This window comes from Hypanus sabinus, chromosome 1, assembly GCF_030144855.1.
Source record: "Hypanus sabinus isolate sHypSab1 chromosome 1, sHypSab1.hap1, whole genome shotgun sequence".
Taxonomy (NCBI): domain Eukaryota; kingdom Metazoa; phylum Chordata; class Chondrichthyes; order Myliobatiformes; family Dasyatidae; genus Hypanus; species Hypanus sabinus.
This window is the reverse complement of record NC_082706.1, coordinates 112,705,375-112,728,524: the sequence shown is the minus strand read 5'-3', so window position 1 is coordinate 112,728,524 and position 23,150 is coordinate 112,705,375. Positions and strand designations below refer to the sequence as shown.

General features: G+C 39.7%; 1 protein-coding gene across 2 annotated transcripts in view; it reads right to left on the bottom strand.

The window, feature by feature from the left end:
* zc3h3 (zinc finger CCCH-type containing 3) overlaps positions 1-23,150 on the bottom strand; it is a 280,002-nt gene that overhangs the window by 64,933 nt on the left and 191,919 nt on the right. For both annotated transcript variants that reach the window (XM_059974653.1, XM_059974644.1), the window contains exon 8: positions 22,163-22,232. In XM_059974653.1, coding sequence (XP_059830636.1) covers positions 22,163-22,232 — 70 coding nt within the window. The remainder of the gene's footprint in view (positions 1-22,162; positions 22,233-23,150) is intronic.

The window sequence follows — 23,150 nt, the reverse complement described above, 5'->3', positions numbered from 1 at the left end:
GAGGAAGCAGGGTGTCTGCAGAAGGACTTTGGCAAATTGTGAGAATGGGCAAAGAAGTGGCAGAAGGAATACAAAAAGAAAGAAATTATAATAATAAACAAACATTGAGAACATGAGTTGAAGAATCCTTAAAAGTAAGTCCAAATGTTGTGGGAACATTTCAATGATGAGGCAAGTGAAGTTATCCCCCTTGGATCAAGAGTCTGATGTTTGAGGGTTAACAACTATTCCTGTAACTGGTGGCATGAGTCCTGAGGTACCTGTACATTCTTCCTGGTCACAGCAGCGAGAATAGAGCATGACCTGGGTAGTGGGTGTCCCAGAAGATAGAAGCTACTTCCCTCCATCAAGTCAAGTCACTTTTATTGTCATTTCGACCATAACTGCTGGTATAGTACACAGTAAAAATGAAACGTTTTTCAGGACCATGGTGTTACATGACACAGTACAAAAAACTAGATTGAACTATGCAATAAAAAAAAACAACACAGCGAAAGCTACACTAGACTACTGACCTACAAAGGACTGCATAAAGTGCACCAAAAAAGTGTAGGCATTTACAATAAATAATAAACAAGACAGTAGGGCAAGATGTTAGTCCAGGCTTCAGGTATTGAGGAGTCTGATAGCTTGGGGGAAGAAACTGTTACATAGTCTGGTCATGAGAGCCCGAATGCTTCGGAGCCTTTTCCCAGATGGCAGGAGGGAGAAGAGATTGTAAGAGGGGTGCATGGGGTCCTTCATAATGCTGTTTCCTTTGCAGATGCAGCGTGTAGTGTAAATGTCCGTGATGGCTGGAAGAGAGACCCTGATGATCTTCTCAGCTGACCTCACTATCCGCTGCAGGGTCTTGCGATCCGAGATGGTGCAATTTCTGAACCAGGCAGTGATGCAGCTGCTCAGGATGCTCTCAATACAACCCATGTAGAATGTGATGAGGATGTGGGGTGGGAGATGGACTTTCCTCAGTCTTCGCAAAAAGTAGAGAAGCTGCTGGGCTTTCTTTGCTATGGAGCTGGTGTTGAGGGACCAGGTGAGATTCTCCATCAGGTGAACACCAAGAAATTTGGTGCTTTTTACGATCTCTACCGAGGAGCCATCGAAGTTCAGCGGGGAGTGGTTGCTCCGTGCCCTCCTGAAGTCAACAACCATCTTTTTTGTTTTGTTCACATTAAGAGACAGGTTGTTGGCTCTGCACCAGTCCGTTAGCTGCTGCACCTCCTCTCTGTAAGCTGACTCGTCGTTCTTCCTGACGAGACCCACCACGGTGGTGTCATCAGCGAACTTGATGATATGGTTCGAGCTGTGTGTTGCAGCACAGTCGTGGGTCAGCAGAGTGAACAGCAGTGGACTGAGCACGCAACCCTCGGGAGCCCCCGTGCTCAGTGTGATGGTGTTGGAGATGCTGTTCCCGATCCGGACTGACTGAGGTCCCCCAGTCAGGAAGTCTAGGATCCAGTTGCAGAGGGAGGTGTTCACAACACTTTGTGTAGATGTTCTCAATAATGGGGAGGGCTTTACCTATGATGGACTGGGCAGAATCCAATACTTTTTGTAGGATTTTCCTTTCAAGGGCATTGGTGCTTCCACACTAGCTTTGATGCAGCGAGTTAATATACTCTCCATTTCACACCCATAGAAGTTTCTCAATTTTCTTGATGTCATGCCAAATCTTCACCATCTCCTAAGAAAGTGGATTCTTTGTAATTGCACTAATGTGCTGGGCCATTCTCTTAAAATTCCAGTATTATTATACAAATGCATAGGTATTTAACTTAACAGTTTGATATGCTGACTTTCAATCTGAATTCCTAATAGCTCTGGAAAATCAAGCCTCCTGGCAAGGTGGGAGTTAATATGAACTATGTGAAAAGGAAGAATTGAGAGAAGACATAAGAAGAGAACAAAGAAGGCAAATCAAAAGGATCTGAACAGATGGAATTTAACTTAGATAAGTGTGAAGTTTTGATTAGTTAAACCAGGACAGCATTTACATAGTAAGTGGCAAGGCTCTGGAGAGTGCTGTAAAGCAGAGACACAGAGGGATATACAACTATATAGTTCTTTAAAAATGGCAACAGGTATGACAAGATGGTGAGGAAGGGATTTGGCACATCATATTGTAACTGCATAAGACATTAGTGAGACCACATTTGGGAATAAGTACAGCGTGCAGTTCTGCCACCCAACTATAGGAAGGATATCATTAAGCTGGAAAAGGCACAGAAAAGATTTACAAGGCCTTTGCTTGGCTTTGAGTTATTATGAGAGGACAGGCAGACTAGAGCACAGGAAGCTGAGTGGGACCTTATAGAGGTATATAGTGAGGGGCATCGAAAGAGTGCATGCTTACAGTCTTTTTCGCAGGATAACTAGAGAGAATAGGTTTAAGTTAAGAATTAAGCTTTGAATTTAAGTTAAAATGTTACGGGGGATGTGAGGGGCAACTTTTCCTACACAGAAGATGGTGGTACAAGTGGTAGAGGATGGTACAAATACAATGTTTAAAAGGTACTTAGAGAGGTATATAAATATGAAGGGTTTAAGGGATATGGGCCCAATGCTGGCAAATGGGACTTGCACAGGTAGGCAACTTGGTCTCCATGGATAGGTTGAACCAAAGGGCCTATTTTCATTATGTATTTCATTATTTAAGGAAAGTCCATTGCTGTATTGAGAGACTACTGAAGTTTTGGAAATCCTCTTTACCTGTTCATGAACATTGAAAATCAACCTGCAGAAAACAGCAATCTCTGGCCGGTAGAGTGGATGTTCATGGAACTAAACATTCCCCAGTATTATTTAACTATAGAAGAATTCTAGCTAATTACTTCAAATCCTTTGTTACAGATTTGGTCAGGTCACTTGATATTTTGATCATTGCCTGTCTTAAGAGTGTCAACGCTATAGCCTATAGTCAGTCAGCCTAAAAAAGAATATTTGTTAAAAAAAAGTTTTGATTTGAGTCCATATCTCATACTTGACTAAGATTATCTGCTTAAAATGAATAGGTCTGGTGATTTAAGAAGAAGCCTCATTTGGAGAAAAGAAAACTAATTTATTTAACTATTTGAAGTATTCATATAAGAAATTAATTAGACAAAATGAGTGCTTAAGCCAAGAAGTGTTGGTGAGTTTTCCAACTTTAATTGTATAGAGGGCTTCAGGGTGCAAGTAAATGACCCATGGATACAAAAAAGATTAGATGTCCAGCTCTAATCCTTATATAATCAATTTTTTTTGGTTGTGCTGCTAAACAAAGAAGAAAAATTCTAACATCAGTTTATTTTTACAGATAATTTAACAGTTTGAGCATGCACACATTTCTTAAAATGAAGCTGTAAACTTGGACTGTTATTTCAATTAACTTGTGTTATACCCTGTTGCAATGAAACATCAAATGTGACGACACTGTTTCCATTAATAAAAGGTTCTGAAGCCTTTTCTCGCCATTATAAAGCACTTATACAAGAAAATCAAACATAGAGGCTAATGAAGCTGAACATAACAAGAGATCCTAAACTGCACACAACAGAATTTTCAAGCTCTATTACAAGGGAAAGTGCTGATTCTCCAGAAGCAGGAGAGAAAAAAATACATAATGGTGCTCAACGGTTTCTATCCTTACTTTCACTGAACGACAGAACCAGCTTATCCATCTGTAGTATATATTCTGAATTCATCAGCTATAAACAGCTGATTTTTGAGCACTGATGATATAGGGACAGGGTGTATCTTTTCTGACAATGAGATTTTCTCCATTACTTGGAGTAAGCTATGTGGGGGGGGGGGGGGGGGGAGAGGAGGCTGGTAAATATAATCTGTGTATGGATCAGGAAGAATAGGAATTCCTAAAAAAGAAAAAAAAAATGAGATTAGGCGGCTGGGAGGAAATATTTAATGTGGTGGGGAGCGGCCATCCAGTTAAAAAAGGGGAGAAACAGTTGATAATTAGATTCATTATGGTCACAGGTACCGAGGGACAGTGAAAAGCTTGTTTTGGATGCCATACATACAGACTAATTCATTGCAACAGTGTGGAAAAGTGTTTGTTACAGAGAAAGTGTAGTGCAGGTAGACAATAAATGAGATAGACTGGGAGGTACAGAGCCCACTTTATTATCCTACATAACTATTCAATAGTCTTATTAACAGCAGGCCAGAAGCTGTCCTTGAGTCTAGTGGTTCGTGCTTTCTAACTTTTTCTTACTTCTGCATGATGGGGGAGGTCTTGAATTATACTGGCTACATTACTGAGGCAACAAAAAATGTAGGAGAAGCTGGTTTATGTAATGTGTTGAGCTGCATCCTCAACTCTGATATTTGTCTGAAATCATGGACACAGCAGTTGCCATTACCATACCATAATGTATTGAATAGGAGGCCTTTGATGGTGCTTCATTAAAAATTGGCGAGGGGGAAAGGGGACATGCCAGATTTGCTTAGTCTCTGAAGGAGACATGTTTGTAAGCATTCCTGGCTGTGGTGTCCATGTGATTGGACCTACTGGTGGTCACTCTTAAGAATTCGAAACACTCACCCCTCTCAATCTCAACACTGTTCCCTGCCTAATGTTAATGGACCAGTGCTTTTATTTTGCTGACATTAAGGGCAAGGTTGTTATCATGATGTCAAGTCATTAGGCTCTCTTTCTCCTCTCTATATGGCATATGATGGTATAATCCACAAAACTGCAGATAGAATTTGAGCAAAATCTGGCCCCAAGGTTGTGAGTGTATAGAGAATAAGGACAGAGGTCTCAGCTTTGTTGGAGATGAGCGTTGAGAATAATTATGGTGGAAGTGTAGCTGCCTATCCTTGTTGACTGTGGTCTGTTCATCAGGAAGCCAAGGATTCAGCTGAAAAGGGTTATCCTGAGTCCCAAATTTAGGAGATAAGAGTTATAGCATTGATGATGGAGCTGCAATCAATAAACAATAGTCTGATGTAGGTGTCTTTATTATTCAGATGTTCCTGAAATAAGTTTAGAACCAGGGAAATAGCGTCCACTGCTAATGTGTTACAGTGGTAGGCAAATCGCAGTAGGTCAGGGTTATCTGTGAGGCTGGAGTTACAGCATGTCATGAATAGCCTCTTGAAGCTCTTCATGTTGCCAGTGTCAGAGCCACTAGGCAGTTGTCAACAAAGCACATTACCTTACCTTGTTTTACTTTGATAACAGTGGCTTTCTTAAAGGAGGTGGGAACCTCAGAATGAAGCAGGCAGAGGATAAAAATGTCTACACAGGATTAAGGACAGGACCAGGGACACCACCTGGACAACATACTTTTTGCAGGATCACTTTTCAGAGTTCACAATAGTGACTGGGAGTTCAGGACGTACTGGAGGCTGTCAGGGTGGCTTATGATATTCCAATTCTCTTCTGTTCGGAATGTGCCTAGAATCCATTAAGCTCATTGGGAAGGGGTATTCTGTTGTCGATGATGCTGCCCAACTTCATTTTGGAGCTTATTATAATTGTAAGTCCTGCCACAATTGATAGCTAGACTGGGACTTGGTTTTGGGCAGGTATTATCTCCCAAGTTCCTTGATAGCTTTCCTAAGATCACATCTTGATTTTTTGTAAAAGTCAGGGTCACCTAATTTGAACACTGCAGTCCGAGACTTCAGTATGGAGTGGATCTCCTTGTTCATCTATGGTTTCAGGTTTGGTAACACACATATTGCCTCCTCTGTACACAGTTGCTGATGATGTTCATGACATATTCATCTGGGCTGAGTGCTGAGTTTTTGAACATAGACCCATCTATCAAATCAAAGCAGCCATGTAGCAATTCATTTAATTCTTCAGACCAGCATTGTATTGGATCGTCTTGATTTAGCTTCTGTTTGTATGTTGGGAGCTGGGGCACAGCCTGGTGGTCTGATTTACCAAAGTGGGGACAGGGGTGTGGTTCAGTGGGCTTTTTTGATAGTTGTCTAGCAATGGTTAAGGGTGTTTGGTCTCTTGATGGGACAAAAAACATGCTGGTAGAATTTTGGTAAAACATTTTTGAAGATGCCTTGTGAAGTCACTAGCAATAATGAAGGCAGACAGGCCTCAGGGCATTTAATGGTAACATCCTCAATACACTACTCCATGTAGCTGGTCACAGAATCCACATATTCCTCGATGTTAACAGGGTTGCCATAGATTGCAGCCTCCCTAAACATACTCCAGTTTGTATTGTCAAAGTGGTCCTGCAGTGCAGAGATTGCCTACCATGGCCAGGTTTTCACCACATTTGAAACTGGTTTAACCCATTTCATCACTGGTTTGTAAGCTGAAATTAACATTACAGATAAATGATGTGAGAATCCAATGTGGGGTCAAGGGACTGGTTTACAGGCATCAGGTTTGTTAGTGTAAACAAAGTCTAGTCCATTTTCACCTGTGGTCCCAAAATCAATACGCTGGTGGAATTAAAGCCATTAGGTTTGCATTGTTAAAATCACCTGCGATAATGAAAATACCATTGGGGCGTATGATTTGAAAGTCACTGATGGGGCTGTAAAGCTCACGCAATACCTCATCAGCATTAGTAGGGATGGGGGGGGGGGGAATGGTAGATATATACAGCTACCAACACAACTGTAGTGAGCTCCCTTGGTATGCACTTCAAAAAAATAAACTCAATCATCGGTGAACAATGGGACGTAACTGCTAAAGCTTCTGTACACCAGTCCTTATTTATGCAAATACAGATACCGCCACCCCAGGCCTGGCTTGAGGTAGCTGGACTCAAGTCAGCCCACAATACACTGAAACCCTGCAGCTGCACGGCTGCATCTGGGATAGATTCATGAAGCCATCATTCCATGATAATGAGTGCACACATGTTCTTCTCTCACTGGTTCAGTCTCAGGTGCAGGTAGTCCAGTTTATTTTCAAGTGAGCAGAATAACATCAGTAGAAACGAGAGGAGAGCCAGCCTGAAGGGCTTTGACTGAAATTGCTCCTGGATTCCAGTGTGTTCTCTCCTCTTTTTTGTTTCCTTGTGCATCTCATCCTATGGTGCCACTCACTGAGGTCTGAAGCAGGCAATGGCCTGCACAATAAGCCCAAGCCACAGAGCGCCTCTGCAGTCCAACAGCATTTTCCAATCATAACAAAGGGGTACAGAACATGGATGAACTATTACACCCAAAGATGCAGTGTTCACTGTGTCTGAGCGTGCTGCTATCTTAGATCAGATTGGTGCCTGTGCTATATGCCAGTGAGGGGGATGGGATGATTTGGTAGATAAATGCGTGGCTGAGAAACTGGTGCAGTGGGCAGGGCTTCAAAGTTCTGTATCATTGGAATCGTTTCTGGGGAAGGTATGACCTGTGCAAATAGGAAAGGTTACCTGAACCCAAAGGGGACCAATATCCTTGCAGGAAGGTTTGCTGGAGCTGTTGGAGAGGGTTTGAACTAAATTGGTAGGGACATGGGAACCACAGTCATAGGACAGAAGATGGGGCAGATGGTATAGGCAGATGACTGGGAAAAATTGCAGTCAATGGAATGAGTTGCAGTGTAACATAGGGACAAAATTGAAATGGGTGACAAATACAAAAGTGAAGGTGTTATATTTGAATGCAAGCAGTGTACAGAATAAGGTAGATGATCTTGTAACACAGCTAGAGATAGGTAGGTATGATATTGTGGACATCACTAAGTCGTGGATAAAAGATTAAAGTTGGGAGCTTAACATCCAAGGATGCACATTATATTGAAAAGACAGGCAAGTAGACAAATACGGTGGGATGGCTCTGTTGGTAAAAATAAGTGCAATCAAATCCTTAGAAAAAGGTGACATCGGATTGGAAGATGTAGTCCTTGTGAGTAGAGGTAAGAAAATGCAAGGGTAAAAAGACCTTGATGGGAATTATATACAGGCCTTTAATAGTAGCCAGGATGTGGGCTACAAATTACAATGGGAGATATGCATGTTAAAAGGGCAATGTTACGATAGCAACATGGTTTTCAATGTGTAAGACGATTGGGAAACTCAGGTTGGTGCTGGATCCCAAGAGAGAAAATTTGTAGAATACCTATAAGATGAGTTTGCAGAGCACCTGGACCAGATGGAAAGTTAAGTCATGCAGGAACTGAACATGAAGCAACTGCATGAGATTTTCGCTGCAACTGACAACGCTGCAATGATTACAGAAAAGTACGACTTTAATTTTGAAAGGGTTTAGGGCATATTTGCAGGATGGTTTGAGTGCTTACAAAGAACTGTATGATAGAAAAATGCATGAGGTTAGGCAGTGAAACATACCATGGTTTTTCAAGCTTTCCACATCAGCCACAGCAGACGATGAAACTCGACCTTCAACATCGAGGCAGGCAGACATAGAAGAAGGTGGCCTGCCTGCCCTGATAGAAACAGACGACGATGAGTTGACACCCCAGTCTCCCACCATCCCAAACTCCAATGACTCAGCCTAACACACTATCATCAGTGTGCTCACTGTCTTCCCGATTCTGGTAAGTGAAACTAAATTGTACATACATTATTCTTACTTTATATAGGCTGTGTATTTTTATGTGTTATTTGGTATGATTTGGCAGCTTCATAGTGTAAAGGTTACTGGAAAGAGTGTTTCTGCCGAGAGCGCTTGCGCTGAGCCTTTCTGCCAAGAGCGCTTGTGTGAGATTTTCGCTGCGGTGGACAGTGCTGGAATGATTGCAGAAAAGTATTCCTCCTTTATATAGACTGTGTATTTATCAGATCATTCCTGCTTTTACTATATATTACTATTATTTTAGGTTTTGTGTGTTATTTGGCATGATTTGGTAGGTTATTTTTTGGGTTTGTGAACGCTCACAAATTTTTCCCATATAAATAAATGATAATTGCTACTTCACTTTACGACATTCCAGCTTATGAACTGATTCATAGGAACGCTCTACCTTCGAATAGCGGGGGAAACCTGTAATACTTTGATTAGGAGATAAACCAATGTCCCTATTTCTCTGAAATTCTAATTCAGAATACTATGCATGAACAGTGGGAACTTTGCGCTTAGAACAAAGGAACTGTCAATAAAATAGAGAATGAAAAATGGTGAATTGGAGCATTGACATTCTCTTCTATGCAATGTTATAATTAAAAATAAACTCTGTGGTAGAGTCAGATGGAAGGATATGGGACTAGGTGTGTCAACCTAGAAATGTCTGTATGTGAAACAAACAGGCCAATATCAGCTGTGCTAATTCAGCAGTTTCTCCAGTTGAACAGAATTGGAAAATTAACACATTAAATTGCTGAGTTACTCAATTTTTAATATAGAAACAATGGGAAGGATTTTTCTCTGGTAATAATTTGTTCTTTGTTCTTATTTTTTGTAAACTACTAAATAAACTGCTTATGCTACAACATGGCTACAAGACTTGAGCCTTAACTGTGTGAGCTTTGATTTAGAAAAAAAGTCCTTGGGCTCTTTATGAATAATCAAACTTATTGCTAATGTTTAGCTCCATACTAAAATTGCAGTACCTTTACTTAAAATATGAATAAAGAAAATAATTCAAATTGATTCAGTACTCCTGATGCTTGCTAGCCCTGTACTCTTTCTTGTTGTATACGAGGTTGTGTGCAGTCTAACTTAGCACACAAAGCACCTCCTCCCTCTAGCATACTGATCCATTAAGAATAACACTGTCAAAGGGCACTCAGAGGAGGGCACAAGTGGTTGTACACAAGATGAAAATTACTAAGGTTCTTAGACAAGAGTAAGCAGCAGACTGATCTGGTTAGTAATCTCAGGCATTAATGGGCTTGGTTTCTTGTAGTGATGCTGTGCTCTGCTATAGGATCTCAGGAATCTGAATATGGAATGCTAATGAATTCAAAACACTGGGCAGTGGTATATATGGTCTATAAAGGTTAGAGAGATTTGTTCACTGGTGAAAAGGGAACATGAAGGGTCTTAATCCAAAACACCGATTGGCCGTTTCCCTTCGCAGCTGCAGCTAGAGATGTTAAGTTCCTCCAGCAGCTTACAGCAAGTGAGTGTTGGAGATATCCCAGAATGAAGGTGAGGGGCAAGGGCTGTGGTTCAGGGACAGGATACTGAATGCAATGCCCACAGCAAAGCTGACTTTAAGCTGCCAAACTAATGGAGTAGTGAACCAGAGAACAGCCATTTCTTCAAAATTTTCCAAGCTATCAAACCAGCCAGCTTCCATGCAAAACTAAGGATTTCCCTAACTGAGCAGGCAATTGGTGCCTAGCCTGGGCATTACTACAATGAATCCATTTCAAACTGCACCCTCAAGAAATTTGGGGAAATTACTTTAAATACTGTTTACACTTCTTGGCTCCATGATATAACCTACGTTTTACCACAATACTTGCATTTACATAACAACTTTACTTTAGCTGAACATCTCACAGAAACATTATCAAAAAAAAATTGATGTTCAGAGGTATGACACAAACCCATTTCATCTACATGCCAAAGGGCAGTATATAGATGAGCAATCTTGCTACAACCCAAAATAAAGATGACCTACATAAGAAAAAGCTAAGCTGTACAATATATATATTGAAAAAAGCACACAAAGTTAAACAATATTTTAAAAGGCTTGAGGAATCCATCTTAACTATCTATTGGAATGAAACCTCATTCACCAGCTGCAGTCTTAGCCAAACACGTGATTGCCTGATACCTAACAATTTTTTATCGATACCACTGACACTGCCAACATTTATTGTACACCTCAATTCCCCAAATCATGAAGATGATAAGGAGATAGCCACACAAGTCCACAGCCATGTATAGACCAGACCAATTAGGGATAACAGATTTCTACTCCAAAGGATATTAACAAACCAGATGGGTTTTAAAATAATCCAGTAGATACATGACTCCTTTTATTGGGATTAGATTATTTATTTTCAAGCCCACACTTATTTAATTTCCCTAACTGTCACAACGGAATTCACAATGACATCTTCAGATCAATTGCCCATAACTCTGTCAGATAATCTTGTAACCTAAACACTACCAGAAGATATTCAATGAATATGAATAAGGAGATACCCTGTAATACTAGCTCATTATTTGGTCCCAAGTTACTGGCTAGTAAACGGAGGACCTTATGCATCTAACCTGCCAAGGCAGAAGCTGCTTTTTTTTTGACTCAATGTATGTAGAAAAATTATAGTTTGAAAGAAGTATCAAATTATTTCCCTCATCGTATTTAGAATAACACAAGACTAGGCTATGTTTAGCACTGAACTGGTCCATGTTCAAAGACTCAGCCCAGAAAAGTATGCCATCACCATCACAAACTATAATACATCAGCAAATATGTTGAGGACTGTGCACTAAGGAAGATGATCTGGGTATTCCTATACAAGAAAACATGAATAATCCAGTTCCTATTGTAGTCTAGGACTACAGCATTCAAATCAGGTGATCATGACATTTGCATGAAATCAAGACATAACCTCTGTAAAACTACCAAGGATACCGAGACAGTACCAGTCCAAAATGGAGGCTCAGACTAGCCAATGGGTTAGCCATTAGACTCAGACTGTAAGTCCAAGCAAACTCATCTCTAAACTCGTAACCTCGGATTCAACACCTTTCTTTGCAACGAGATCCTTGACTTCCTGGCCAAAAAAACTTCAATTAGTATGACTAAGCAGCAATTGACAATCTACCTTACTATCCACTTGCACTACACATTCTGTGTACTGTAACATTTATTCTGCACTGTTATTCTTTTACCTTACACTACTTCAATGCATTGTTGTAATGAATTTGCTTGTATGGATGATATGCAAAACAAGTTTATCACTGTACCTTATTACACGTGACAATAATAAATCAATTTACTGAATTTATTTTGCACCATGATCCTAGAGATGTTAGCAGCATACCACCTTCTGCAAATGTCACTGCAAAATTAAGTCAAGCCTTAACGCTCAACTTGCTTTGAAAGATAAGCCAGGTTACAACTGGAATGCCAATGCTCTTTGATGCCACCTTTTATTATTCCTCCTGAAGATATGTCCTCTGTAGATTTACTTGCAGGTTTCTGCTTTTTAACTCAACTGTGATCAGCAGCTGAATAAAGTCTATTTTCATTTGGGGAGAAAGAAACAGAAGCATATGACAAACCAATATATGGTTCATGCTATTAGCAATCCAGCACTCTTTGTGATGACAATGTGCAAAATTACTACACGTAAAATCAAAAGTATTTCCAAAGTGATATATTTTTCAGTTTATCAACAAGAAGAGACTTGGAAAGGGTTATGGCAATTACTTACAGAATAAACTGCTTAAAGCTTTCCAAATTTGATTTTATAATGATTTTTTAAAAATATATTTAGGTGTTGTATAAAACAAGCTAAGCAAAGGTATTGGCTTTTTGCTGCTTCTGCCTGAAAGCATGATGAATGGCCCCAACTACAATGCTCTTTGTAATAATGCAGGTTAACGGGGAGCAGAGGATCTGGGAGCAAGGTTGCTGCTTCCTTGAGGCTTCCTGCTCCCATAAGTAATAAATCAAATATGCCTGTTATGTAGTTTGCAAATAGATACCAGTTTTTTTCAGAACTGGGGGATATCTGCTGTCATTTAAACAGAATGCTTTTTATCACACAGCAGGTAGTCAAAGCCTCCTATTTTTCTTTTAAGATCTTGCAGCACTTCAAGAAGAAAGGAAATAGAGAGTCATGAAAGTTAGGAAGAAAAAATAAGACAGTCTGTCTAAAGAAGTACAATCTTTCAGTACTTATAAAAAAAATCTTTAATCTATACCAATGCATCCAATAGATCAACTCACTCAGTATCCTAAACTCAACTATGTTCGATTACCTTCCTTCCATAATAGAATTAAAGGGGACTCTGTGTCCTCATGAGTATATTGTATTCAAATGCATTTGCTATCCCTCAGATTATGAAACTGTCCAGTTCTGACTTGTATAATATCTGGTTTGCAATGGCTAAAGTAATAGAGAACTACAGCACAGAAAAAGACCATTTGACCCATCTAGTCCATGCTGAAAACCATTTAAGTTGCCTACTCACAACAACCTGCACTGGGTCCAGAGCTCTCCATATCCCTACTATCCATATACCTATCCAAACTTCTCTTAAATATTGAAATTGAGCTTGCATGCAACACTTGCACTGGGGAGTGTTCTACACTCTCACAAACCTCTGAGCGAAGAAGCTTCCCCTCATCTTTCCTTAAACTTCTCACCTTTCATCCGTAAGCCATGACTTCTGGTTGTAGTCCCACCCAACCTCACCCATACAACCCAAACAAAAAATGCTTGTTTGCATTTACCCTATCTACACCCCTCATAATTTTGTATACCTCTATCAAATCTCCTCTCAATCTTCTATGTTGTAAGAATACAGTCCTAACCCATTAAATCTTTTATTACAACTCAGGTCCTCCAGACCCGGCAACATCCTTATAAATTTTCTCTGCACTCTTTCAACCTTGTTTACATCGTTCCTGTAGATAAGTGACCAAAACTGCACATCATACTCCAAAGTTTGGCCTCACCAGCATTTTATACAACTTCAACATAACATCCCACTTTCTGTACCCAATACACTGATTTATGAAGACCAATGTGCCAAAAGCTTTCTTTATGGCCTTGTGACACCACTTTCGACGAATTATGTACTTGTATTCTCCAATCCCTTTGTTCTACCACACTCCTCAGTGTCCTAGCATTCACCTGGTTGGCCCTACTGAAATGCAAAACCTCTCACTTGCGCACTTGCCTGCATTAAATTCCAACTGCCATATTTAGCCCATTTTTCCAGCTGATGCAGATCCCTCCGCAAGCTCTGATAGCCTTCATCACTGTCCATTACACACCCAATCTTGGTGCCACCTGCAAATTTGCTGACCCGGTTAACCACATCATCATCCAGATCATTGATATAGATTACTAACAGCAAAAGACCCAGCACCGCTCACAACGGCATTCCACTAGTCACAGGCCTCCAGTCAGAGAGGCAATCCTCTACGACCATTCTGGTTTCTTCCACAAAGTCAATATCTAATCCAATTTACCACCTCATCCTGAATGCTGAGCATCTGAACCTTCTTGACCAGCTCCCATGTGGGACCTTGTCAAATGTCTTACTAAAGTCCATGTAGACAACATCCACTGCCTAGCCTTTATTCATTTGCCTGGTAACTTCCTTGAAAAACTCTGTAAGATTGGTTAGACATGACCTACTATGAAGCAATGTTGACTATCCTTAATCAGTCCATGTCTATCCAAATACGCGTGTGTGTGTGTGTGTGTGTGTGTGTGTGTGTGTGTGTGTGTGTCTGTGTGTGTGTGTAGTTCCTTAGAATAGCTTCCTCACTACTGATGTCAATAATTTCCTGGCTTACTTTTAAAGCCTTTATTGAACAGCTGAACAGCATTGGCTATCTTCCAATCCTCTGGCAACTCTCCTGTCTCTAAGGATGTTATAACTGGCTCTGCTAGCACCCTGGCAATTTCTGCATGCCTTCTGTAGGGTCCAAGGGAATACCTTGTCAAGTCCTGGGTATTTATCCAGCCTGATTTGCCTCAGGGTAGCAAACACCTCTTCTTCTGTAATCTATACAAGGTCCATGTAGCTAATGCCACTTCCTTAGACACTCTATCCCTGTCCCAAGTAAATGCAGATGCAAATAATGCATTTAAGATCTCCCCCATCTGTTTTGGCTCCACACATGGATTACAATTCTGGTGTTTCAGAGGACCAGTTTTGCCCCTTGCAATTCTTTTGCTCTTAATATACCTGTAGAATTCCTTTGAATTCTCATTTACCTTTTCTACTAGAGAAACTGCATGCCTTCTTTTAGCCTTCCTGATTTCTTTCTTAAGTGTTCTCTTGCATTTCTTACACTCCATAAGCACCTCATTGTTCCTACTTGCCTATACCCACTATGCACCTCCTTTTTCTCTTAACCTGGGCCTTAATATTTCTTGAAAACCAAGGTTCCCTATACTAGTGATCTTTACCTTTTATTCTGACAAGCACATACAAGCTTCGTACTTTCAAAATCTCATTTTTGAAGGCCTCCCACTTTCCAAGTACTCCTTTGCCAGAAAGCAGCCTGTCCCAATCCACACTTGCAGATCTTTTCTGATGCCATGAACATTGGTCTTTCTCCAATGTAGAATCTCAACCCGTGGACCAGACCCATTGCTTTGCATATACTTTGAAACAATGACACTGTGGTCACTGGATTCAATCTTCCCCTACACTAACTTCTGTCATCTGCCCTGCCTCATTCCTTAATAGCAGATACAGTATTGCACGCTCACTCATTGCGTCCTCCATGTACTGATGAAGGAAACTTTGCTGAACACATTTGACAAACACTATCTCCTCCAGCATTTTTGTATATGACCCGTCAATATGTGCAAAGTTAAAAGCAGCTGCTGTAACAACTTTATGGTTCTTGCAACAAGTCTGCGATCTCTCTACAAATTTGTACCTCTAAATCCCTAGGACTGTTGGGTGGTCTGCAATATAGCCCCATTAACGTGGCCATACCATTCTTATTTCTCAAGTCCACCCATAATTCCTCACCGGTTGAGTTCTCCAGTCTGTTCTGATGGAGAACTGCCATGATGTTTTGCCTGACTAGTAATGCCACCTTTAATCCCTCCCACTTTATTACATCTAAAACAACTGAATCCTGGAATATTGAGCCGCCAGTCCTGCCCCTCCCACAACTAAGTCTCACTAACGGCTACAGTGTCATAATTCCATGTGGTTGATCGATGCCCTGAGCTCATCTGTCTTTCCTACGATATTTCATACATTGAAATACATGCAACTCAGAACACTAGTCATATCATGCTCAACCTTTTGATTCCTGGCTTTGTCTAAGATCTTACCAACATCTACCTCCACATTCTGGCACTCTGGTTCCTATCCTCTGGAAATCTAGTTTAAATTTTGCCAATATACTGAATAATTATTTAGGCTAGCTCAAACATTAACTAGATGTTATAGCTATTAAAATCTGAGGGTATTCGAAGTTTATTTGCCGCATACAAAACATAGGTTAGGAATGTGATGGTATATTTGTTACTGAATGGAAACAGCCCCAATAACACAAGAACTCCAAGGCTACCAAAGATACAACAGTTCAGTTGACTGGCATCCCATTTACAAGGTTAGATGCTTATTTCTTCTACTACAGGCAGAGGATGGTTGGTGTGTGCATTGTCTACTGGATGGATTGAAGCATTCCACTAAAACTTCTTCATAAATACTTTTCAAACTTTGAACATTACCACCAAGAACAATGAATGCATAGCAACTATTGGCCTTTCGTCCATTTACACAACTACAACTGGTCATATACACTCAGTGGCCACTTTAAGTACTTCCTATATTTAATAAAGTGGTCAATGAGTCTACGTTTGTGGTCTTCTGCTGTTGTAGTGCACCCATTTCCAGGTTCGAAGTGTGTGTTTAGTGTTGCTCTTCAGCACACCATTGTTGTAATGCATAGTTATTTGAGTTACTGTCACCTTGCCATCAGCTTAAGCTGGTCTGGCCGTTCTTCTCTGTCCTCTCATTAACAAGACTATTTTGTCCACAAAACTGCCACTCACAGGGTGGTTTTTGTTTCTCGCACCATTCTCTGTAAACTTTAGGGCCTGCTGTGTGTGAAAACCCCAGCAATTTCTGAGATTCTCAAACTGCCCTGTTAGGCACTGCTGTCAAAGTCATTTAAATCACATTTCTTCCTTTCTGATGGTCAGTCTGAACAACAACTGAACTGACTGACCACACCTACATGCTTCTTTGCATTAATGAGCACATGTACAGCTATATCCAACAAAGTGACCACTGAGTGTATATCATTGTTTGATGAAACTCCCTTTCTCTCCCCACAAATGCTGAGCATTTTGTTTTAATTCCTATTTCTAGCATCAGTGCTTTTGCTTTTGGATCCCTATATTTTTGTTAAACTCTCGGAACTTCCTCTCCCAAATCCACTTTGTGATTATCTTCATCTTATAAACTGCTCCAGCCCAATATTATGCTTGAAAAATCATTTTATCTTTAATACTTAGAAGATTTACTTCATTGTTTACTGCACAGTAATACAAGAAAATAATTATTCAGTATATTGGCAAATCTTTTTTTGTTCAACATCCCTGTGAGATTCTATTTCAACCAACAAAAGCAAGAAACATTTAACCGTGTGGCAATAGTGAAGATATTTGAAAGGCAGCTTTTGGTTTTAAAGCATTACAGGACATTCAGATAACAAGAGATTTGATATCAATGCTAGTTCTTATTTCACATGTTTGATACTTGTATAGATTATTGTTCATGTCTGCTTTAGGGATCACCATCAATCGATTCTGAAGTAAATGTGATTACTGCTTCAGGAGTGAGTAGAAAAAAGCAAACAATTTAAATACGATAAGAAACAGTATCTTCAAGTGCATATTAGTTAAGGCTGGTTACAATGACATTTAACTTCCTCAGATTACGCTTACATTTTATAGCACTTAATGCACTCAGGGCTTTGAATGATTTTGTTATTGCAAAGAGTTGCACTGTACACCCGCGAATATGAATATTCCAAAATTTGTCACTTAAGCCTCAGTGCTTGGAGAATTTAAGTTGTTATCAAATACACTGCTGCTGGCTTTGCTGGGGAACATTCAACTACATTTCCTGGTATGATCAATATTCAGTAACTTTTGATAGAAAACTTACTTAATTATGTGAACTTAAATAAAAAATAGATGTGCAGCTGTATGAGAACAGAAAGTGAAACATTACATGAGTGAAAGTATGCAAAAAAAAGGGGTGCGCTGGGGGAAATTTGAAGAACAGATTTGAGGCCAAGATCAGATCAATTATGATTTTACAGGATGGGATAGCAGGCTTAAGTGGCTATATAGTTTACTCCTCTTCCTATTTTTCATGTCTTTTTCGTGATCAAATATAAGACAATAAAATAGTATTAATGCGTCAGCACAAGAATAAAATGTAATAAGGGATTATGAGAGAACACACAAGTGCACATGGTACATAATGTACGAGAAAGATTTTGTAAAGGACAGAAAGAAAATAGGTAAAAATGTATACACTTGTACACTGAACTGAAGTTCAGTAAATTTTATAATCAGAGTACTTACACATTTCACCACATAGAATCCCAAAGTTCAAATTTCTGTGGCCATACTCAGCAAATCTATAGAATAGTAACTATAACAGGATCAATGAAAGATCAACCGGCAATAAATAATGAGAACATGAAGTAATAAGATAAAGATTCCTTGAAGTGAGATCATTGGTTGTGGGAATGTCTCAATGGATGGGCAAGTGAGTGTCTTCACAATTTAATTTATTTTAATTATGGGGAGAGCAGAAAGAAATTTGGAAATGGAACAACATTTGCTTATTTACTATTGCTTAAGAATACTTGCTAACGTTGGAATTACACAGAACATAGAACAAAGAAATTTACAGTACATTAAAGGCCCTTTGGTCCACAATGTTGTGCCAACCATGTAGCCTACTCTAGAGAAGGCCTAGAATTTCCCTAGTGCATAGCCCTCTGTTTTTGTCAGCTCCATGTACCTATCTAGGAGGCTCTTGAAAGACCCTATTGTATTCGCTTCCACCACAGCCGCTGGCAGTGCATTCAATATACCCACCACTTTCTTTGTGAAAAACTTAACCCTGACATCCCCTCAGTACCTATTTCCAAGCACCTTAAAAGTACACCCACTCGTGTTAGTTATTTTAGCCCTGGGAAAAAGCCTCTGGCTATCCAGACAATCAATGCCCCTCATCATTTTATACACCTCTATCAGGTCACATTTCATCCTCTGTCGCACCAAGGAGAAAAGGCCGAGTTCACTCAACCTATTCTCATAAGGTGTGCCCTCCAATCCAGGCAACATCCTTGGAAATCTCCTCTGCACCCTTTCTATTGTATCCATATCCTTCCTGTAGTAAGGTGACTAGAAATGAACACAGAACTCCAAGTGGGGTCTGACCAAGTTCCTATATAGCTGTGACATTACCTCACGACTCTTGAACTCAGTCCCCATGGTTGATGAATGCCAACACACCATAAGCCTTCTTAACAATACTGTCAATCTGCACAGCAGCTTTGAGTGTCTTATCGACACAGACCCCAAGATCTCGCTGATCATCCACACTGCCAAGAGTCTTACCATTTATATTATATTCTGTCTTCAAATTGGACCTACCAAAATGAACCACTTCACGTTTATCTGGGTTGAAGTCTATCTGCCACTTCTCAGCTCAGTACTGCATCAATGTCCCGCTGTAACCTCTGACAACCCTTCACACTAACCACAACAGCCCCAGCCTTTGTTTCATCAGCAAACTTACTAACCCACCCTTCTACTTCTTCATCCAGGTCATTTATAAAAATCACAAAGAGGAAGGGTCTCAGAACAGATCCCTACAGAACAGCACTGATCACCGACATCCATGCAGAAAATGAACCATCTGCAACCACCCTTTGCCTTCTGTGAGCAAGCCATTTCTGGACCTACAAAGCAAGGTCTCCTTGGATTCCATGCCACCTTACTTTCTGAAGGAGCCTTGCATGGGGAATCTTATTAAATGCCTTACTGAAATCCGTATACACTACACTACCTTCATCAATGTGTTTTGTTACTTTCTCAAAGAGTTCAATCCGGCTCATAAGGCATGACCTGTCCTTGACAAAGCAACGCTGACTATCCCTAATCAGATTACGAGGGGTGATTGATAAGTTCTGGACCTAAGGTAGGAGGAGTCAATTTTAGAAAACCTAGCACATTTATTTTTCCTACATTCACACACTTAGTCCAGCGGTCGTGGAGCATACGGATGCCTTCTTTGTAGAAGTGGTCCACAGCAGGGGTGATTGATAAGTTCGTGGCCGCAGGTAGAAGGAGACGAGTTATTAACTTCAAACTTCTTGTATTTTCACTCAAAGAGTTGAACTGCACGTGCATGTAACGAGAGCAGTATAACTCATCTCCTTCCACCTTAGGCCACAAACTTATCAATCACCCCTGCTGTGGACCACCTGGAGGTCCAAGACGCTCTTGTTACATGCACGTGCAGTTCAATTCTGAGTGATAACGCAGAAAGTTTGAAGTTAATAACTCAAACATGAGGAAATCTGCAGATGCTGGAAATTCAAACAACAACACACACAAAATGCTGGTAGAACACAGCAGGCCAGGCAGCATCTATAGGGAGAAGTGCTGTCAATGAGTTGATAACTCATCTCTTTCTACCTTAGGCCATGAACTTATCAATCACCCCTCGTATGTCTCTCCAAATGTTCATAAATCTTGCCTTTCAGGATCTTCTCCAACAACTTCCCACCACTGAAGTCAGACTTAATGGTCTGTTGATAAAGAAAACTTCACATGCACAGTTAACACATAAGTTCTACATTTAGATGTCCTGCTGTCACGTAAAACTTCTGTTGTCTATTACAATGCACAATGAAATATACTTATTCTTAGAGGATATTTTACTTTGATTCTTTTCATATCGTAAACATTGTGGGACAACAATTATGGTAATAATGCAACTGAGGCTGATATCCAAGACAACCACGCTTTACCTCAATTCTTAAAAATACTCGTAATTATCTGGCCTGAATGAGTCAATATTGGTAAGTTTATTACTTATAAGGAGGATTATTTTGGGATTCATATCTAATGAAAAAAAGTTACCTTGCTTGCCTCTTGTCAATTTTCTGTTTCCCTTTCCAAAGGTGCTAACATGCATTCACTATAATGCCAAGAGCAACAGCTCTGTTAATTACATTCCCACCACATTATCCACTTCTGGTTATCTAGTTCTCTATTCAACATTATTATTGCATATTTCCATTTCAGATACAGCGCTTCCAATCACAACAAGCCAAAGTAATGCGGAGAAACACTTACAAAATGCTGGAGGAACTCAGATCAGGCCCTACCCACAGAAATGATTGAACAGCCAACGTTTTAGGCTAGACCCTTCATTAGGACCTCATCAGGCAATGTGATGAATTCCCCTGCCCCACGTTATCCCTAGTTCTTTTGTTAGATGCAATTCCAATGTTGTTGTCAAAAACAATTTATCCTTATCTACTCTATTAAAATATTCATAGCTTTGAAAACTTTTTGTATTCAATCAAACTTTTGCTTAAACCTCGCTGCTTCAGGAGAATATCACCACCTCTTCCAAGGTCTCAGTATACCCCAGTACCATTCCAATTAATTTTGTTTGCATCCTTTCCTAAGTGGATGGCCAGAACTGAACACAATCCAGCTGATCTCTAAGGAGGATTTTATAAACAAAACAGATAACTTACTTTAAATTGTACAGATTTATAATAAAGCTATTGACTTTGCATGTTGCTTTAGTAGTGTTGCCACCAACAAATACACATTTGATGTTCATCTGTTCCTAAAACCTTTTAAATTGTAACTACCCCTATATTCTGATTTCACCCTCATTCTTCCTGATAAAATAAATTACTGCATACTTTTTGTGTGAAATTTTATCTGCCAGGTATGTCTCCACTAGTCCATGTCCTCCAGTTGTCTTTTACCAAATAGTTCCATGTTTTTGCTATCTGCATATTTTGAAATGATGTCATTTCCCTAGTCTAAGTCATTTGCACATATCAAAAAGACCAGTGGTTCTAATATTAAACTCAATAAGACATCACAGCTCACTTTCCTCCAGTTTGACCACCTTTCACCTCCAATCACTGCAATTTCATATGCATATTTTGACTCTCTCTTAAATCATATAGATAGCTAAGCAGATAGTTATCCAATTGCTTTGCAGCAGGTACAAAATGGGCACACTTGACCTGGTTCTCACATCACATTCACGTACCACTATCAAGCACTGTGAATTGATTAGGAGTAGCAATTCTGGCTTATTTTTTTTTCCCTGCCTACCTTAAAGATCCTGGAAACAATTTGTTCGACTGCTCAAGAAAGATTGTCTGATGTAGCACAGAGAACAAGTTATTTTAATATGAAAGGCGCAAATCTACAGTACCATTACCAACTCAACCAACCATGTAACATGAAGAAACAAGCTGTTCTGAAAGTGATATTCATTCCAAATAATTTCTTTTCATACTATGAACAAAAGCAAAAGGAACTACCTTGTCTTTTGAAACTTGGTGCGAGAATGGACATGTCCCATCAGTTTTCTTACAAGTTCCACGTAGGAATCTACCAAGAAGAAAGTGAAGATTAAAGGTTGTCATGGGCCTTCAAGTTTCTAACGTCCTGAAGTGACAACTTTGACAGATTCAAACTACACTTATTTGAAAAGGTTTGAACAAGCAAGGCCTATTTGGAATGGCCTAGAATGGTTAATAATAGTTAAAAAGAAGGCTTTTTACAGATGATCTCTGGTAAGGGCATGATCTGGTGATGTTACTGTGATGGAAGAATTGGGCATGATTCAGGTTTGGATATTGTGTGATAGTTAAGTTGAGGTCAAACATGTCACCAGGACAGAAAAAAATCCTGTAGCTACTGATCCACTCAAACTTTGCAGTAAATAAAAGTAGGTGAACAAGATTTTTAAAATGCATCTGTAAATGAATCTAAGCAAAAATGTGTGCTTTAGATAGAACACAGTTTTGTGAAGGAGGTGGAATAAAAGCAATTAGGCCAATCTGAAACTAAGATGTTGTGATTAATTAACAAAGGACATAAAAAGTTAGGTAGGTAACTTGCATGGAGAGAAGGATTAAAGGAATAAAATAAACCAGTGGGGATGAGTTTGAGAAAACAAGATGGGAGGTCAAAAACAGTACGAACAGTATTTTTTTAACATAGATCCTAAGGCAGAAAGGCAGTGAAGAGAGAAAAAGAAATGAAGATGTCTAGGATAAGTATTGGTAACAAGAGATACAAACTGAGAACTATGAGTGCAATGTCACCAGATACATTTCCACAAATAACACTGCTTCAAAGTGAATTTTCTACGGGTTAATCACCATTGGGATTTCACCTCCATCTTTTTTGAATCAGAACTATGCAAATTCTCCAAGAGTAAGTTTTTCCTTCTGCATTCTCTAGGCACTCTGCTTAATGCTTACTGTATACTTTAATACCAACTTGTTTTTTTAATTTTAATGC